Genomic DNA, 19284 nt, shown 5'->3' on the forward strand with positions numbered 1-19284 from the left:
CACCCAGGTTCTGAAAGAGACAGCTGGAGGAGATTGTGGAGGCATTAGTGGTGATCTTCTAGGGATCACTGGACTCAGGAGGGCCCTAAGAGATCAGAAAATGGCTAATGCAAAACCCGTTTTTAAAAAAGTGTAGGAGGCAGAATATAGGAAGGTGGTTAATACGGATTAACCTGACCTCAGTCCATTAAGGATGAGATTGCAAAGTACTTGGAAGGAGAGACAGGATGGTGTAATATAGGGCTAAGTCTCAGTTTTATCAAGGGGAGATCATGTCTGACAAATCCTGTTCAAATTCTTTGAGGAAGCAGCAAGTTAGGGAAAGGAGAGCCAGTGGATGTGATATATTTGGATTTCCACAAGGCATTTGACAAGGTGCTGCTAAATAAAATAAAAGAGAAAGTGGTATTAGGGGCAAGATGCTGGCATGAATGGAGGATTACCTGACTGGCAGACAGGTCTTTTTTGGATGACAGCTGGTGACTAGTGGAGTTCCACGGCTGTGCTGGAACCACAACTGTTCGCATTATACATTAACAATCTGGACTAAGCAACTAAGGCATTGTTGTTAAGTTTGCAGATGGCACAAAAGATCAGTGGAGGGACAGATGTTGAGGAAGCTTGGAGGCCGCACAAGGATGTAAACATCCTAAGTAGACAAAGGATTAGCAGATGGAATACAACGTGGGAAAATGGGAGATTGTGCACTCTAGGAAGAGCAGAGGCACACAGACTATTTTCTAAATGGGGAAAGGCTTTGGAATTCTGAAGCAGAGGACTCGGGAGTCCAGTTCAAGATTAACGTGCAGGTTCAGTTGGCAGTTGAGAAGTCAAATGCAATGATAGCATTTTTTGGACCGAAGGGTCCGTTTCCATTCTGTACATCTGTATGACTCCGACTATGACTAGAATACAAACAGCAGAGGTGCTGAGACTGTAGGAGGCTCTGGTCAGACCACATTTGGAATATTGAGAGCAATTTTGGGTACTGTATCTAAGATAGAATGTACTAGTAGTGGATGTGTTCCAAAGGAGATTTACAAGAATGATCCCAGGGACGAAGACCTTGTTGTACGAGGAGCAGTTGACGACTGTAGGTCTAATTCTTGGATTTTGGAAGGATTCGGAGGGGGATCTGATTGAAATTTATAGAATTCTGAGGGGCCTGGATAGTATGCACAGAGATGCTTTCAACAGGAGACACTTTGGCCTAAGAGCTCAGTCTCCCAGTGAAGGGATGACCCTTTTACAATTGAGATGAGGAGGAAATTCTTCAGACACTAATTCATTTATAAAACCTATTGCTGCAGAGGGCTGTAGAGACCAAGTCAGTGTGTATTTAAGTCAGAGATGGAGTAGGGGGGTGGATCTGGGCAGGATACTCTTCAGAGCATCGGTGTGGAATTGATGGACAATCTGTAGGGATTCTGATTCTCATTCATTCATTAAAAAAATGAAGGAAAACATCTAGTAAAAAAATCATTTTACACAAAAAAAACTATGCACATTGAGTTTCCCTGTCAGCTTCAGTTCAGAGTCATAGATAGACACAATCCCCTGCACACAGGAGTAAATCCCACAACTTGTTATTTTTCATTGCACTTAATATAACTGTTTCCGTACCAAGCTTGACTCAGTGGTAACAACTCTCTCAAAAATAGAGTGCTCAAATCACACTCCAACATCTTGAATACATAATTTTACCTGGCACATTAATGCAGTTCTAAAGGGAGTCCCCCACAATTGAAGGTGCTATATTGCAAGAATGATACGTTTTAGCTTGCTCGAAACTGATATAATTGATATGTTAAACAAAATGGTGTGAGCAGGGTGTGGACATAGCCACGTGTAAACAAAGAAAGTAAAGAAGCAAAGAGCATCAAGATAACGAGTGCACGTGACCAAAGGCTTGTTCCAACATGTCCCAGCAGTAGTCCTGCCCCAACATATCCCAGAAGTAACTGAATTGGAGGCAGTGGCATATGAAACTGCAGGAAACTTTTTATCCCCCCCTCAAAAAAAAAGGATATAAAAAGCCTTGGCTTGTGTACTCACACAGGAGAGTGCTTGCAGCATTGCCTAGTATGTAAGCACACTCTGGATTACTGGGCTCCCCACCACATGGTGAGAAGCAATCAGTAAAGGACTTTTAATGCTTTAATTTTTTCTCGTTCTCTTGTTTTTAGTAGGAAAGCCAAGCAAGCTTTAACATTTTGGGGGCTCGTCCAGGATCCAGTGCAGGAACAGCTCCTCGAAGTGTAAGTGACTGTGGTGAACTCAGGAGTAAAGAGCGCACAACTGAATCCCTTGTGTTCGGACTCCAGTAAAAGACTCTTGGAAATGCTGTGGTCCCTTGCTCGAGGTTGATCTGGCTCCCCACTGGGATCCATGAGAGAATGAGGTGAAAGAAGGGCTGGACTTAGGGTAGGAAAAAGCTTTGGTGTTAATTTACAGGAATATGGTGGCCCCTTAGAGATTTGTCATGGGTGGATGACTTGTTCAGAAAAACCGGGTCAGACAGATTTCTTTAGGGTCGGTTGTGGGCGGACGACTAACAGCCAAAAGATAGAAGTCTCATTATAGGATTACATTAGGAGGACAAAAGAATTAGGAAAAACTACAAACTAATCTGTTTGGAGGACATACTCTGAAACAAGCTCTGACTGATACTTGAGGCTGTGTAAATTCTTTGAGATTTAGGTGTAAATTCATCTAATTTTTTAAAAGATGGGACAACGCCTAGACAAGAGTGATGGGGATTCCCCAGTACAGCACATGTATGAATAGAATTTGGAAAAGGGAAAAGACTATAGAGTATTGAGAGCACAGTCGACTAAATATCTGATAAATGGCCAGAAGGGGGTGCCTGGAACGTAGCTGCAATCAGAAGCTGAAAAGAAAATATGGGATAAAGAGTGATAAATGGAAGGGATCGATTAGGGACTGGAAACAGGAGGCCAAGAGAAGGTAGGACGAAATGAAAATTAAGAGTTGGCAAAATAATGCATGTAAGAGGGACTGGGTTATGTACAATGACGGGGGAGTAAAAGAAACGGAAAGTTTTAAAAGCAGATTGTGATTGGCATGGCTGTACCTCTGAGTCTGAATATGACAGGAATCAAAACCAGATCAGAAACCAGAGTATGCTCTCCGACTGGCTGGAACTCAAAAAGGATAAGGTTAAGTATGGCTGCACTGTTTTTAAATTCTGAGGATGAGGATCCCGGGGAAATCAGATCTCTCTCACGGAAATAGACTGGTGGATAAGTTCGACTGGCAGGGAGCGCAAGGACAGCACCTCCTTATTAGCACAGCATCCTTAACTTTACAACACTGCAGCTCTGCCCAATAGTGAGAAGGTAAAGAGATTACAGGGCAACAAGCAGGGCTTACCAGTGACTGTGCAACAGGTCTTTGGCTAACCCCAAACAGTAAAGTTTGTGTACGTGATTCCTCCCTCCTGACCCTGCTCAATTAGGTCAACTCATTAACTCCCATGGGTAAGGGGGAGAATGGTAAAATTATGTAACGCAACCCAGTGGCACCCAAAAATGAATAAGGAAACTGGTGAAATTGTGGGGTCTTGCTGCACGTGACAAGCACAACCCAGGAAAATCAGTGCCATGTCCAGGAGAGAAAACGCTGTTTCCGCACCAGCCTTTTCAATGTATTCAGCTCGTTTTCATAGAACTACCACCTGTGCACTGTTACAAATATTGTTTGGTTATCATTGATGTTTTTAGCCGGTGGGTCGAAGCACAGACCAACACAGAGATTGCAGAAATCACCATAATGATCCTGCTACGGGACTGCATTCAGAGTTTCGGTCTTCCTGAAATCATCAGTTCTGATAATGGCCCCCATTTTGTGGCAAAGATAAACAAGGAACAGTGTGAACACTAATATCAGACAGCAGTTCCACTGTGTACAGCACCTGCAGGCAGTGGGTGTAGTGGAAAGAGCTAATGGGGGTCCAAAAAAAAATTAGCAAAATTGGCTGACGAGATTGGTCTAAACTCGTTAAAGGTCTTACCCCTAATCCTTTTTGAAATGAGGGTCACTCCGCACTCTACAACTAAACTGAATCCAGCAGAATTGATATACAGCAGGCCTCTAAGGACTCCATGGGAAGCCCAGAGATCACTTTTGATCTACAGGCAATGAATGAGAAACTGACAACATATGCTCAATCTTTAACAAAATCTCTTAGCTGTACATTTCCAGGTTCGGGAAGCCCAGAAGGGCAACTACAGACTGTAGAAAGTGCCTGCCCTCACCACAGGAGACCTGGTCTTAATACTAAACGGGGGAACGGAAGTAGTTACAGCCACAGTGGAAAGGACCATTCCAAGTTCTGCTCACTTCTCCCACTGCTGTGAAGGTTGAAGTGCTGTCCAACTGGATTCATCTATCAGATTGATAGAGCACAGTGGGTACAGTCCCACCACCACAGATGACTAGAAGAACTACGACCACCAAGGACTGACTTTAACCATGCTTGTCTTGCTCCTTGTATCTTTTCTAAGATCTTTTGTTGTGGGTCTGCAAGATAATTTATTCTGGCACACCGATCTTAAAATTCACGCCTCAATGTTAGTTGCTACCCCCATGTGGTCACTAACCAGGGGCCAGCTCCGCACCCTCAAAGTCTCCAACAGTATCAAAGACAAATGTCAGGAGGATGCCTGGAAGACCACCTGGTAGGGAAAGTACATATGCCAAGGTCCCAGGTGAAGTGGAGAAACCAAACAAACAGGTGTCCCAATCCCACTTGTCAATACCACGATGACAATGGCACTAGTTACCATATGTGCTAAGACGGAAAGGGACGGATGTGGGGAATGGTAATTGTATCCCACAATGTCTCGTGTGCTGAAACACTGCTTCCAACACCGCTGCGACTTAAGTGGTAAACGATATCATCGTTCCTGTACCAAGTCCCAGTGTGTAGACCTCACTCTGGCGATGGAAATGGGACTCATCAAGGTTAGAAACTGGTCTTTCCTCATCAAAAATCATAATTCCAATGAGGAATGGTCACCTACAGATGATTGGCTCGAGGAGGGTTATTCTCGGGCAAAATTGCCTAGAACTTCCACTTGTTACCAATTAACAGGTGGATGTAATCATGTTCAGTGGTACCTATGCTACCACTGTTAGGAAGCTCCCCACCTGATTTGCTATTGGTACCGCCAGATTGTTAACCATTCCCTGTCCTTATGATATCAAAGTCCCTCATAGACTTTCATCCTGATCAGTCTTAGAAGAATTTTGTGAGCAGTAAAGGGATCCTAAGACCCTTGGGTCCTCAAAGGAGGATGGTTTCCTAGACCCTCAGTCTTGGCAAGTCAGCAGGAGTGATAGCCGCCAAGAACACAAACGTCCTAATCTGTGGCCTCACCATCCTAGGAAACGCCACCACCAAGGCCCTCGATAGCATGAATAAGGAACTCAGGGAATTGCGACTCTTTGCCTTACAGAACTGTTATGCCCTAGATTATCTGTTGGCTAAGGAGAGTGACATATGTAAGGTGATTAGTAACATGTGCATTATTAATATCACCAACTCGTATTACAATGTGACGCAAGACAGAGAGAGACCATAAAAACCTACTTTGAAGGAATGCAGGAGGGCCCTTCTGTGGGATGGTGGCCTTTTAATTTATTGAGCAATTTCTGGCGCATGATCAGTCATAACATCTCTATTATTCTGTTATTTGTAGGGGTTATATTTCTGCTTAAATGTTTGCATGGTTTATCACAAAAGGTTGTCAGCTAGAAATGTTATTATGGAATAATCAAAGGGGGGAAATGTAAGAATGGTACATTTTAGCTTGCTTGAAACCGATAACTGATATGTTAAACAAAATGGTGTTGGGGCAGGGTGTGGTCAGCTTGGACATGGTGAAGTAAACATAGAAAATAAAGAGAAAGTGAGGACTGCAGATGCTGGAGATCAGAGCTGAAAATGTGTTGCTGGAAAAGCGCAAGTCAGGCAGCATCCAAGGAGCAGGAGAGTCGACGTTTCAGGCATGAAACGTAGATTCTCCCTTCGGCCCAACAAGTCCACACCGACCCTCCAAAGAGTAACTCACCCAGACCCATTTCCCTCTGACTAATGCACCTAACACTATGGGCAATTTAGCCTAGCCAATTCACCTAACCTGCACATCTTTGGACTGTGGGAGGAAACCGGAGCACCCGGAGGAAACCCACACAGACACGGGGAGAATGTGCAAACTCCACACAGTCAGTTGCCACAGGCTGGAACTGAACCTGGGTACCTAGTGCTGTGAGGCAGCAGTGCTAACCACTGAGCCACGATGCTACCCGGTAAAGGTTCAATGCTGTGAGCTGGATATTAGGAGTGTCATTATATAAAACTTTTCCTTCTATTTTAAAAATTTGCCAGATTTGGCCAAGCATCTTTCCTTCCTTTCAGTTTTACTTTCAACTAGGGGCCCAGCTTCAACCTCTCAGACTTTGGAAATTGGCCTAAAAATATCTTTGGCCATTTAATAGCATCCACCTAATCAGTAAAGACAAACATAGCAGAGACTTAAACTGTATAAGTATATTAGTGACTACAAAAGATTTGATGCGGCAATGCAGCACACAGTATAGATGCTCTGATTTAGCAAATCAAGTTCATTGTCAGGCCAACATCTATTCCAAAAAAAAAGCAAATTGTGACTTTGGCTTGCTATCAGTCCAAAGTTCAGAATACAGCAGCTACTTATAAGTGCATTAATAATGTATCATCCTGAAGGTAATACACAAGCTAAAATTTGCATCTTCCAAGACTTATCAGAATCAAAGTCTAAATTCATTATTTCTGACTTTAAAAAACAGACTGACGTCAGCTACCATAAAGCCTAGGTCAACAATCTAAGGCACAACTCTAAAGCAAGTAACTTGTGGGATGTGGAATCTCTAGCTGGACAGCACTTATTGCCAGTCCTTAGTTGCCCTCAAGGTGGTGGTGGTGAGCTGTCTTGAACTGCTGTAGTCCACATACTGTAGGTAGTCATTGACGGAATTCCAGAATTTTAAGCCAACACCACTGAGGGAACAGTGATATATTTCCAAGTCAGGATGGTGAGTGGCATGGAGCAGAACTTGCAGATGGTGATGTTCCCATGTACTTCGAGAATGAAGTGGATAATGGGTTTGGAAGGTAGTAAGGATGTTTGGTGAATTTCTGCAGTGCGTCTTGCAGATAGCACACAATGCTGCGACAGATGCGTGGTAGTGGATGTGGTGCCAATCAAGCAGCAGTTTTGCCCTTGATGGAGTCAAGCTTTTCTTATGTGTTCAGGAGTTGCACTCATCTAGGGAAGTGGGAAATATACCATCACATTGCTGATGTATGCCTCAGATGGCAGACAGGCTTTGGGGAATCACAAGATGAATTACTTGCCACAGTATTTCTACCTTCTGATCTGCTTTTGTAGCCACTGCGTTTATGTGCATATCTAATTGCATTTCTGATTAATTAGAATACCCAGTAGGTTAATAGTGGAGGATTCAATGCAGTCATCGAACGTCAATGGGCAGTGGTTAAATCATCTCTTATTGGCAATGGCCATTGCTTGGCATTTGTGTTGAACAAACATTACTTGCCAAGTATCAGCCCAAGCCTGGATATTGTCCAGATTGTGTTGCATTTGAACACAGACTGCTCAAACAACTAAGGAGTTGTGAATGGTGCATAATCATAAACATCCCGACTTCTGAGTTTATGATGGAGTGAAAGTCATTGATAAAGCAGCTGAAGATGGCTGGACATAGGAGTTCCTCAGAGTAGTGCCCTAAAGAGATACCATGGAGCGGAGAGGATTGTGGGGTTGTGGTCAAATCTTCCTGTGTGCCAGGTATGACTCCGACCAATGGAGAGCTGGCCCCCTTGATTCCAGTTTTGCTAGGGCTGCTTGATGTCACACACAGTCAAACATGGCCTTGATGTCAGGGATATCATGTTCACCTCACCTTCAGAATTCAGCTTTTTTGTCCAATGTTTGAACCAAGGCTGTAGTGAGGTCAGAAGTTGAGTAAATATGGTAGAATCCAACCTGGGCATCAGTGAGCAGGTTGCTGCAGAGCAGGTGTTGCTACATGGTACTGTTGATCACACCTTCCATTACTTTTCAACCATGCTGCAAATACAAAACCACAAATAACAATCTTCCCTTGAATTTGATTTACAGAAATGGCATGAATCTATTCCCAGGCAAAAGTTATTTTAAATTCGAGGTAGCAGAGACCAGACTTTTCAGAAGAATTATGTTTCTGTTCGAGACTTCTCTTTTTGAAATGTATGTATGCAGCCTTAACACTTTTTTGTAATGAGGGTCAATGTAGTGAAGCAACAATTGACCAAGTATGACCAAATGTTTTTAAGGGATCAGCACTGGTACGAGCACTAGTGAAGACTTTGTGATTCAAGGTAGTGCTGTGGGGGCTTTTGCACATATTAGAGGGGCAGACAGAGCACAAATTTAGCATTTCATCCAAAGAATGGCACCTACAAAGGAGCACTCCCTACAAATCAATTTATGGACTAAAGACCTGGAATTGGTTTTCTGATAACATGCACTATTATTCTTGACAATCAAATAGCAATTCAATAGACTGAGATAAGTAAGTTATTTTGGGACTGGTCACAGCAGAACCAGCTGATATTGAAATTAATCACGCAATCATACTTTAAAAAATACATTATTATTCAAACTCCACAAGTTTGCAGTGTATCAGCAACATTACAAAGAATAGCCCACTGGCAAAATCCAGAGGTGATTTTGGATAGAGACTAAAATAATTGTTTAAATGCTTTACTCAGAAGGTGCCTAAATGCTACATTACCATGGTAATCATAATGTGAATGCACCTCACCAGCAAAACATGTGATAATACAAGAGATGTACATAACTATACATACAGCTATTTTCTCCATTATTGCAGCTTTCCCCTGGAAAGGTTGTCCTTCCCATGTTAAGCAGGAAGTGTCACTCTGGAACCAAAAAAATATTAAAATTAATTGCATTTGATCAAGACCAGATATTTTACAATTTTCTGACAAATAGTCATGCAGCTCAAATTGTAACAGGACTATTTTTCCTGTTTTTTTTCTTTTGCATAAAACAAACTAGAACTTTGCACATCCATACTACATACCAAAAATCTAAATTTGTTTTTTGAAGTTCAAGTCCCAGGATTTAAAATTAAATATTCTTGCTAAGAAATAGAATGTTTTGCCTTATATAATTACTGCAACCAAGTCAATTATATTTAAAGGGAAAACGCTATGCACATACTAAGAGAGTCCAGGGAAAAGAGATTTGTGCACCAGTGGGGAAGCTTTTACTGAGTGGGGCAACTGCTTTCCTCCTGCAACAACAAAAAATACCATGATTCTTGACTCAAAGTTTGCACAGTTGCTGGGACTTCAGTTAGCCTTCATAATTTACGCAGTGCATAGGTTCAAGTCTCTCTTGACCATAGAGTTTTCTCAAGCCTGGTTCAGCAAGCAAGTGTCCTTTTCCCATTACATGGATTCTCGGTCAGAAGTATTTGGTCATATCATGCTGTAGGTATATACCAATCCTACTCTCAGATGGCAAACCACACAAATACAGTATGAGATACAGTGAGCAGTGAAGTGGAAACCACACAGCAAAAGCAAAGATAACACCACCACTGGTGCACTGAATACAAAACACAACTTACATACAGAGTGCCAAGCTGATTTCGGTCTAGATCAAACTGTTGATAATAGTGATGCACAAAACTTCTACCGATTTGCTCCCACAATGGGTGTTCAGCCATTCTGCTGTATAATAGTGAAGATTCAGTCCTGTTGAAGATATTCATTAAATTAAATATTTCCAATATAATTCAAATTCACATGCTTAGTATTGTATTGCCAACAGCTGAACTATCTGTTCAAGAGTATTCGCAGTAAAAGGTTAAATTTGAGTCCCAAAGCGCAGAAACAGGACCTTCGGCCCAACCAGTCCACACCAACCCTTTGAAGAGTAACCCTCCAGACCCATTTCCCTCTGACTAATGCACCTAACACTATGGGCAACTTAGCATGGCCAATTCACCTGACCTGTACATCTTTGGACTGTGGGAGGAAACCCACTCAGACATGGGGAGAATGTGCAAACTCCACACAGAGACAGTCACCCAAGGCTGGAATCGAACCTGGTGCTGTGAGGCAGCAATGCTAACCACTGAGCCACCGTGCCACCCTATCCTCTTGATTGGATCTTAAACTATATGCAATTTGTAAAACTGCAGTCTCAAACATTACCAGTCATGCTCCGAACGCAGTCACAATAATTGTAATTGAGAGAGGAGACTGATTAGCAAGGTTAGATCTCATGGAATACAGGGCGAACTAGCCATTTGGATACAGAACTGGCTCAAAGATAGAAGACAGAGGGTGGTGGTGGTGGAGGGTTGTTTTTCAGACTGGAAGCCTATGACCAGTGAAGTGCCACAAGGATCGGTGCTGGGTCCTCTACTTTTTGTCATTTACATAAATGATTTGGATGCGAGCATAAGAGGTACAGTTAGTAAGTTTGCAGATGACACCAAAATTGGAGGTGTAGTGGACAGCAAAGAGGGTTACTTCATTACAACAGGATCTTGATCAGATGGGCCAATGGGCTGAGAAGTGGCAGATGAAGTCTAATTCAGATAAATGTGAGGTGCTGCATTTTGGGAAAGCAAATCTTAGCAGGACTTATACACTTAATGGTAAGGTCCTAAGGGGCATTGCTGAACAAAGAGACCTTGGAGTGCAGGTTCATAGCTCCTTGAAAGTGGAATCGCAGGTAGATAGGATAGTGAAGAAGGCGTTTGGTATGCTTTCCTTTATTGGTCAGAGTATTGAATACAGGAGTTGGGAGGTCATGTTGCGGCTGTACAGGACATTGGTTAGGCCACTGTTGGAATATTGTGTGCAATTCTGGTCTCCTTCCTATCAGAAAGATGTTGTGAAACTTGAAAGGGTTCAGAAAAGATTTACAAGATTGTTGCCAGGGTTGGAGGATTTGAGCTATTGGGAGAGGCTGAACAGGCTGGGGCTGTTTTCCCTAGAGCGTTGGAGGCTGATGGGTGACCTTATAGAGGTTTACAAAATTATGAGGGGCACGGATAGGGTAAATAAGCAAAATCTTTTCCCTGGGTTTGGGGAAAGATATAAAAGAGACCTAAGGGGCAATTTTTCCACACAGAGGGTGGTACATGTATGGAATGAGCTGCCAGAGGAAGCGGTGGAGGCTGGTACAATTGCAACATTTAAGAGGCATTCATATGGGTATATGAAAAGGAAGGGTTTGGAGGGATATGGGCCAGGTCCTGGCAGGTGGGACTCGATTGGGTTGAGATATCTGGTTGGCATGGACGGGTTGGACCGAAGGGTCCGTTTCCATGCTATGACTTTGACTGTCTGCCCAAGCTCCATATTGGCAATTTTCAGTTAGAACCAGATCAGGAACATACATAATCTTATTTACTCTATGCCAACTCACTCATGATTCAGATAATAATCCAGAGATTATTATCTTCAAGTCTGCTTTTTAAGCCCCTAGTTGCTCATATTCCCTAAAGAGAAACTCTTTCAAGTTCTATGTTGTTAGTACCAATATAGGACCACCATTTTGCACGTAAAAGTCGTCACATCCATTCCTCTGCATAGATCCAAAAAACTTGCTGATCTTTTTGCACCACTTGGGCATCTCCATAAATGGAGGAGTGATTGCCAACTGTTGCTGGCAACACATTTTGTGCACTTGGGGAATTCATTAGCCGGAGGGAAAAAAGTGTTTGACACTGCTGGGATCTTCTGGCATATATTTAAAGCTTGGCTGCATACTACTTCAGTAACTACAAACTAGGAACCAGCCTTCATTCATATGGTGCTCAACATCACCACGGAGGACATGGCCCAGAAGAATGGAAAGCTCACTCCCTACTGACAGACCTGAAAATCTTGGTGTTGGAGTTGTTGGTGTTGGAGAGGACAGCAGTCCTTCTTGCTGCCAGTGGAGGTCACACCACTACAACAATCTAAACCCGAACTCAAATGGCAGATTGGGACAGCTGAAAAGGATGCCCAACACTACAGGTAAGTTTGTGATTTTTTTGCATCCCACAAGGGTAAGTACATGTCTTCCCTGCTACCTCTCACTCAAGTACACCCCAACTCTGCCATTGTACACCAAGGCTCATGGGCACACACTTCCATATGCATCACATCAGGTTGAGGGCTCTCACCTCTGCATCCTCCTGAACTATCTGACCTATGCTTCCAACTCACTCACTGGGGAAAACATCTCCTCACCTGCCCATGCATCACCACTAATGGCTGTACCATCCACTTGGATCATACTTCAATTCCACCACAGGGAATGTTCACCCAACACCCATGATATATGCCTTCATAGCATCCCAAAAACCTACCTGTATCACTGGATTAACATGACCTGCAGGACTCACCATGGTCCAAATCCTGAACTACAAGGTCATGGATGCCCAGACCTATAGGACCCAGCAGCTGACTGACCATGGCCAAACTTCTTAAATGTATGGAGTTCCCTTGACTGCAGTCCCCATTCACACAACTAAGGACTGGTTCGCTTTGAAACACAGTGTACATTTGCTGTGTAAAGTGCTTCCACATGCTTAGGTGAGACACTGATGTTACCCAGTGCTGGTCAACACCACCCAGTTGACTGTTCAGCACTTCCAAATTCGATAAGTTGCCTGTCTCTCCCTGTACTAAAAAGAAAAACAGAGGTTTGACTGTAATTAAACATTAAACACTGAGGGAAGAGAGTAATGTGACTGACAGGGAAGCTGGCAAACATAACCAGTACTGAAGTCACTAAGAAGCCAAAAGATGCATGCTATGTGCAGTTGGTCCAATAGCAGACAGTGAAAAGGCTAAGGATTTGCTGATGCCAACTTGCATGGAAGAGGACAATCGCTGTGGTGTACTCTGGAACATCATTGTGAAGCAGAAAAAAAATGGCTGGGATAAAGCATTTGTGTTACAACTGCCAGGCACTATTTACAAGCCATGCTTTTCCACTATCTGGTTTCCCAGAAAAGGAAAGAATTGGAAATGGTGCATAAATAAGGATATTTGGGACTGTAATGAAATGCAAATATGTGGAAATAAGGTAACTTCTACTCAAAGGCAAGTTTCTGAACTCAACATTTAAGGATCAAGGAATTGAACTAAAAAAATAGCCTTCACAGTTCCCTGACTTTACTCACCATGCTCATGCCACATCAGGAAGGGAGGAGTGAGCCCACCTCATGGCTAGCAGTTCATAAATATACCAATGAAGCATGCAAGGGTCTGATTAGAAATCATTTGAAAGCAAAGACAAGCATAAGCAGAAGATGCAAAGGATTCCAAGTTTGCATAGGGATATAGATAGTTTGAGTGGGTAAAAGTCTGGCAGATGGAGTATAATGTTGATAGATATGAAGTCATCCTTTTTGGTAGGATAAACAGTAAAAAGGACTGTCATTTGAACGGTAAAATAAACTGTAGCAGAGGGACCTGTGTCCTTGTGAATGAATTGTACAAGGTTGGTTTGCAGGTGCAACTGCTAATTTAGGTAATGGAATTTTGTTTTTCACCTGCTGGAAGGATTGAGTTTAAAAGCAGAGAGGTTATGTTCAGTGGTATAAGGGGCTGGTGAGGCCACACCTGGAGTACTGCATGCAATCGGTCTCCTTACTTGAGGAAGGCTGTACTGGCACTAGAGGGGTGCAGAAAAGATTCTCTAGGTTGGTTGTGGAGTTGAGGGGGTGAGCTTACGAGGCGTAGACTGGATTATATTCATTGGAATTTATAAGAGTGAGGGAAGATAAAATTATGAAGAGAATAGATAAGATAGAAGCAGGACTGTTGTTTCCATGGACATGAGAAACTAGAATAAGAGCGCATAGACTCAAAATTAGGGGGATCAGATTTAGGGCTGAATTGAGGAGGAACTTATTCACACAAAAGGTTGTAAATGTATGCAATTCTCTGCCCAGAGAAGTAGTTGAAGTTTCCTCAATAAATGTTTTTAAAGCTAAGACAGATTTTTTGAACAGTAAAGGACTTAAGAGTTATGGTGAGAGGGCAGATAAGTGGAGCTGAGGCCATGAAAAGATCAGCCATGATATTGAATGGTGGAGCAGGCTCAAAGGGGCACATGACTTTCTTCTGCTTAATAAACTCATCATGTCAGAGCATTTATGGAGACAAACAGTTGAAATTTCAAGTCAATACCAGTCTCATTGAGTCATAGAATGGACACAGAACCTTTGGTCCAATCAGTCCATGCCAAACATAATCCCAAACTAAACTGCCTGTTCCTGGCCCACATCCCTCCAAACCTTTCCTATTCATGTACTTACCCAAAAAGTCTTTTAAAACACTAACTGTGCCCTTATCTACCACTTTCTCAGGAAGTTCATTCTACATACTACAACCCTCAAAAATTGTCTCTCATGACTTTTTAAAAAAGTCTCTCCTCTCTCCTTGAACCCCTGCATAACATTCTTCTGAAAAATTTGTTTTGACACTCAAAATTTGAAAAATCTTTCATACAATGGCAACATCTTAAGATTAGAGATTCTAAAGCAATGTGAACGAATGCACATAACTGGCAGACATCATAGAAGCCAACGCCTGGAAATAGATGCAGTTGATTATCCTAAGTTGGAGTCATGGAGCAGACCCTTCAATCCAACTAGTCCATGCTGACCTTATTCCCAAACTAAACTAGTCCCACCTACCTGTGTTTGGCCTGTATCCCTCCAAACATTTCCTATTCATCTACTTATCCAAATGTCTTTTAAATATCTTTAAACATTGTAAATGTACCTGCATCCACCACTCCCTGTGAAAGTTCATTCCACACATGAAAACACTAAAATAAATTTTCTTTTAAAAATGACATGAGGGGAAACTTTCTCCTCATCTTAAACATGCCCCTAGCTCTGAACTCCCACACCCTATGGAAAAGACCCATATTATTCATCTTATGTCCTTCATGATGTTATAAACCTCAACAAGGTCACTCCTCAACCTCCTACACAAATTAAAAACTCCCAGCTTATTTTCATTACTTAAGCCCTTCATTCCCAGCAACATACTGGTAAATCTTTTCTGAACCCTCTGCAGTTTAACAATTTCCATCCTATAGCTGGCAACCAGAACCGGGCACAATACTCCAAAAAGGGGACTCATCAACATCCTGTACAACTTCAATATGACAGCTCAATTGCTATACTCAAAAGGTCAGAGTCTTGCCAATGAAGGCAAGCGCACTAAATACCTTCTTAACCATCCACTTGCAATGTGACTTTCAAAGAGTTATGTACCAGAACCTCCAGGTCTCTGTTCTACAACATTGCCCAGTGCCCTACTTTTAACTGTATAAGTCCTGCCCTTGATAAATGCAGCGTATTGATAAAATAAACCAAATTAAACTCTGCCACTCTTCAGCCTATTGACCCAATTGATCAAGATCTCTTGTCGTCTTCAATAACTGTGCATTGTGAAATGACTGAACACTTCAGGGTTTGACAACTTGTTTAAGAATTAACCACATTTTGAAGGGACTATGTTCAATAAATTCTATTATTAGTTAAGTCAATTTTCTAGTAAGTGTCCCAAATTCACATCAAGAGTACATACGTATTTTGGTCAGTCTTTTAAATGAGGTTAACGGAAATGCCCTGTCGAGGTCAGGTAAGAGAAACACCTATAACTATTTCAAAAGGTAAAACAGAAATTACTCCGGCACTTTGACCAGTATATATTCCTCAACAGCTATTACGGAAAGAAAACGATGACGTTGATATTATCACATTTCTCTTCGTCGAAATTTGCATAAATCAGCTGAGTTACATTACTGTTCTTCAAAAAAAAAACATAATGTTAAGTATTTAGGGACTTTGAAACTTTGAAAGTGTCTATATAAAATTTAAATTTATAGCACTTTTGAGAAGAATCGAATCAGCAAGTTGTAAAACCTATCAATGCGAGGAACATGCTGCAATCTTTAATGAAATACATTTTTAAAGGAACTCAAAAAAAACAGGGGACGGCAATTTCATTCAATGCTGAATGCAAAGCGAGTAAACGGCCAGATTATAGAAGTTACGCAATCGGCGAAAGGATCGTAAATATTTAAGATTAATTATATTAATTCAAGATTAAAAACATACATTTGAACATAAGTGTTCAATGCGCTTATCAGACACGTGATAAATGGCAGTCACGAACTGTGTGGAAGTTGCATACCAGCCGCCGATTAGTGAATCGATGAACTCCTCAGTAAGAGGAAAGCTCCAGTCAGTCAGAGAGTGCAAACTGTCAGTAGCTTCCCAGTGGCATTTGTACAGAAACCACTGCATTCCCACGATCTCACCAATCTTGAAACGGTCATTCATTTCATATCAAGCATGCAAATATGCAGCATCGTCACTCCAGTGACACATGCTCACACACTCAAAGATAACGGTGCGGGGGTGATTCTGACGTTTAAAATCCTTTAATTCAAAATACAAAACAGCACGAAAAATACCCGAAAGCTAAATATAGACCCTCGTGGGCATTACAAATGCCTGAAGCATACAGAATTGTTTCTGCAAAAAGGTCTAAGGAACGAATGCACCAAACCCAATCGAGTTAGTAATTGAAAGAAAGCCTTTCAATCTTTTGCAGGTAAAATTGGCGCAACATACAAAACTGCGAAACAATTGTGTGGAAAGCAGCAACAGAATGTTGCATTTCAGTTTGCAACAAGGCCTCTGGGTTAGATCACTGACCATGTGAGAGGGGGGGAAATAACCGAGCCCAAGACAAAAACTTTACCAGGCAGGCAGCCAACACACACGCGCGCGCTTTTGGCAAGGCACTGGGAATTTAGAAGAAACTCAATCCCAACCTCGCGTGTTCCGCCCGAGCCAACAGGAAACCCCGAACCCCTCACAGCCTCTTTCAGTCCGACACCAAGGGAAGAGCTCCGCCCAAAGGTCAGCGCACATGCCCACCAGCCCCGCCCAAAGGTCAGTGCACGTGCCCACCAGCCCCGCCCAAAGGTCAGTGCACGTGCCCACCAGCCCCGCCCAAAGGTCAGCGCACGTGCCCACCAGCCCCGCCCAAAGGTCAGTGCACGTGCCCACCAGCCCCGCCCAAAGGTCAGCGCACATGCCCACCAGCCCCGCCCAAAGGTCAGCGCACGTGCCCACCAGCCCCGCCCAAAGGTCAGTGCACGTGCCCACCATCCCCGCTCTCGAGCCCATGTGCACAAGCTCCGCGCAAAGGCCTGTGGGCGTATCCATGAGCTCCTCTCTGGTACAGTCTCAGGCAAGTTTGTCCGTTGGGCAATGCGTTGTTTGTTTGATCGACATGATGACCCATCTGGATGTTTTCATGTTTAAAACTTATTGAAAATCCTAAATTACAACCATCCTGAAATATTCTGTTTTGACACATCTATCCAAACGTATTCAATTTTGGGATGACTGACCTTTTGTTCATGTGTACCTGTTGGCATCATTAAAGTTCTAACAGTCCAGCTCAGTTAAACCACTCTTCCTCAGTTACTGCGCTGACTAAAGTGTTAAAAGCAAATTTAAAATATGTTTTAGTGCCCTTGTCATTTTTCTGTAATGGTTTGCTGCAGCAAAGTGCAGGTGAGTGATTTTTAATTCCTGAAAATTTCTGGAACATCTGAGAAGAATCCTGTCATCAGTCAGGAGACAGGAAATTGAAAATAGTGACAACAGATATTTAGGTATGGAAATCTGTACAGCTTTTCACTATATTTGTACATGATTTAGATACATGAATAGCTATATATTCAAGTTTACTTGATCACCAAGTTTATTGGCACCAGTAATAGCATAGACACTGTTATGAAAGAGTTGATGCTCAGAAGTGCCTTAAATTTGAATCATAGAATCCCTACGGTATAGAAGCCCAACAAGTCCACACTGACACTCTGAAGAGTAACCCATCCACACCCATTCCCCTGCCCTGTTCTCATATGTTTACCACTGAACAATGCACCTAACCTGGACACTATGGGCAATTTAGCTTGGCCAAGTTACGCAAACTGTACATCTTTGGATTGTGGCAGGAAACTGGAGCACCCGGAGGAAACTCACGCAGACACGAGAATGTGCAAACTCCACACAGTCGCCTGACATTCAGTGGTTGAAAAAGCTGAACATGGAAGAGCTACAAAAGAGAATCTTATGGTAAGACTCTGCAAGGAAGAAACTTAAAAAACAATTGTAAAAACCCTGGTAAGAAGTACATAGAAGCTCTGAACTTGGTTATTCCTTCAAGGGATGTGCACATCACTGATGAGGCCAGATTTCATTGCCCATCCCTAATTGCCCTGGAGAAGGCAGTGAGCTACTATCTTGAATCACAGATGTCTTTAGGGGTGGGTGGGAGGGAAATGTAAGGGGCATCCACAAGTGGTGTTATGAAGAGGATTCCAGTATTCTGTCCCAGTGATAGGGAATTATGATAGAGTTCTAACTCAGGATGATATGTGATTTGAGACTTGCAGATGATGCTATTTCAAAACATCTGTTGCCTTTATCCTCGGAAGTGTTGCAAAGCTAGTCCCCTTTTTTCTAAACGTTGCTCCTTGGCTCAAGGATACTCTACTCTTGACTTTTTTCAGAGGGGTAATAAACCAGGCGGGGCTCCAATCAGTCTGGTTTGGTACAGAGATGAAAAGGATTTTGAGCGGCCTTTTGTTTATATGTAAACAGATGAGACTACAGACCAAAGTGGTCATATTTTAGAAGTGACCTGGATAAAGAAAGGGGAGTGGTCAGCTCTCTAGCCGAGCAGTTTAGTTCAGTCCTGAACAGGTGAGGAGTTCAATAGTAAGCTGTGTAGAAACTCTCTCTCTTTCTGCCCTTCAACTTCAACCTGTAAGCATGTGTTCCATTTATACTGGTTTTTAAAGGGAGTTTGCTTATTGGGACTGTTGTGTATGTTCGGAACAGCATATTTAGTTTGGATAGACTGAGTTCTGTAATTTTGTGAATACATTTTTGTCTGTTTTAAAATTTAGTAGTCAACCTAGCTAACTTACTCTGGGTGATTTTCACTGTCCCCATACTGAAACAAATGGCAAAGTTATGGTCTGGGCTGCCTGCTTAAGAATGTTTTGAGTGGTTTGGCCTAGTCCATAACAGATTGGGGGCTCTTTGCGGGATTTTGAACCGCGAGTA

The 19284-nt window shown here is 42.5% G+C and overlaps 1 protein-coding gene across 2 annotated transcripts in view; it reads right to left on the reverse strand.

Annotated features, from left to right (window-relative positions):
• Positions 1-17084, reverse strand: part of LOC140465134 (nuclear transport factor 2-like) — a 30021-nt gene extending 12937 nt beyond the window's left edge. The window contains exons 1-3 of one of the 2 annotated variants that reach the window (XM_072560995.1): positions 16971-17084; positions 9727-9853; positions 8939-9010 (exon numbers count right to left, since the gene is read on the reverse strand). In XM_072560995.1, coding sequence (XP_072417096.1) covers positions 8939-9010; positions 9727-9825 — 171 coding nt within the window. In that variant the 5' untranslated portion in view covers positions 9826-9853; positions 16971-17084. Of the gene's footprint in view, positions 1-8938; positions 9011-9726; positions 9854-16324; positions 16395-16970 lie in introns of those variants that run through there. The other variant, XM_072560996.1, reaches the window with a different exon arrangement.
• Between the last annotated feature and the right edge of the window lie 2200 nt (positions 17085-19284).

The sequence above is a fragment of the Chiloscyllium punctatum genome, chromosome 41 (assembly GCF_047496795.1).
Source record: "Chiloscyllium punctatum isolate Juve2018m chromosome 41, sChiPun1.3, whole genome shotgun sequence".
Lineage (NCBI taxonomy): Eukaryota > Metazoa > Chordata > Chondrichthyes > Orectolobiformes > Hemiscylliidae > Chiloscyllium > Chiloscyllium punctatum.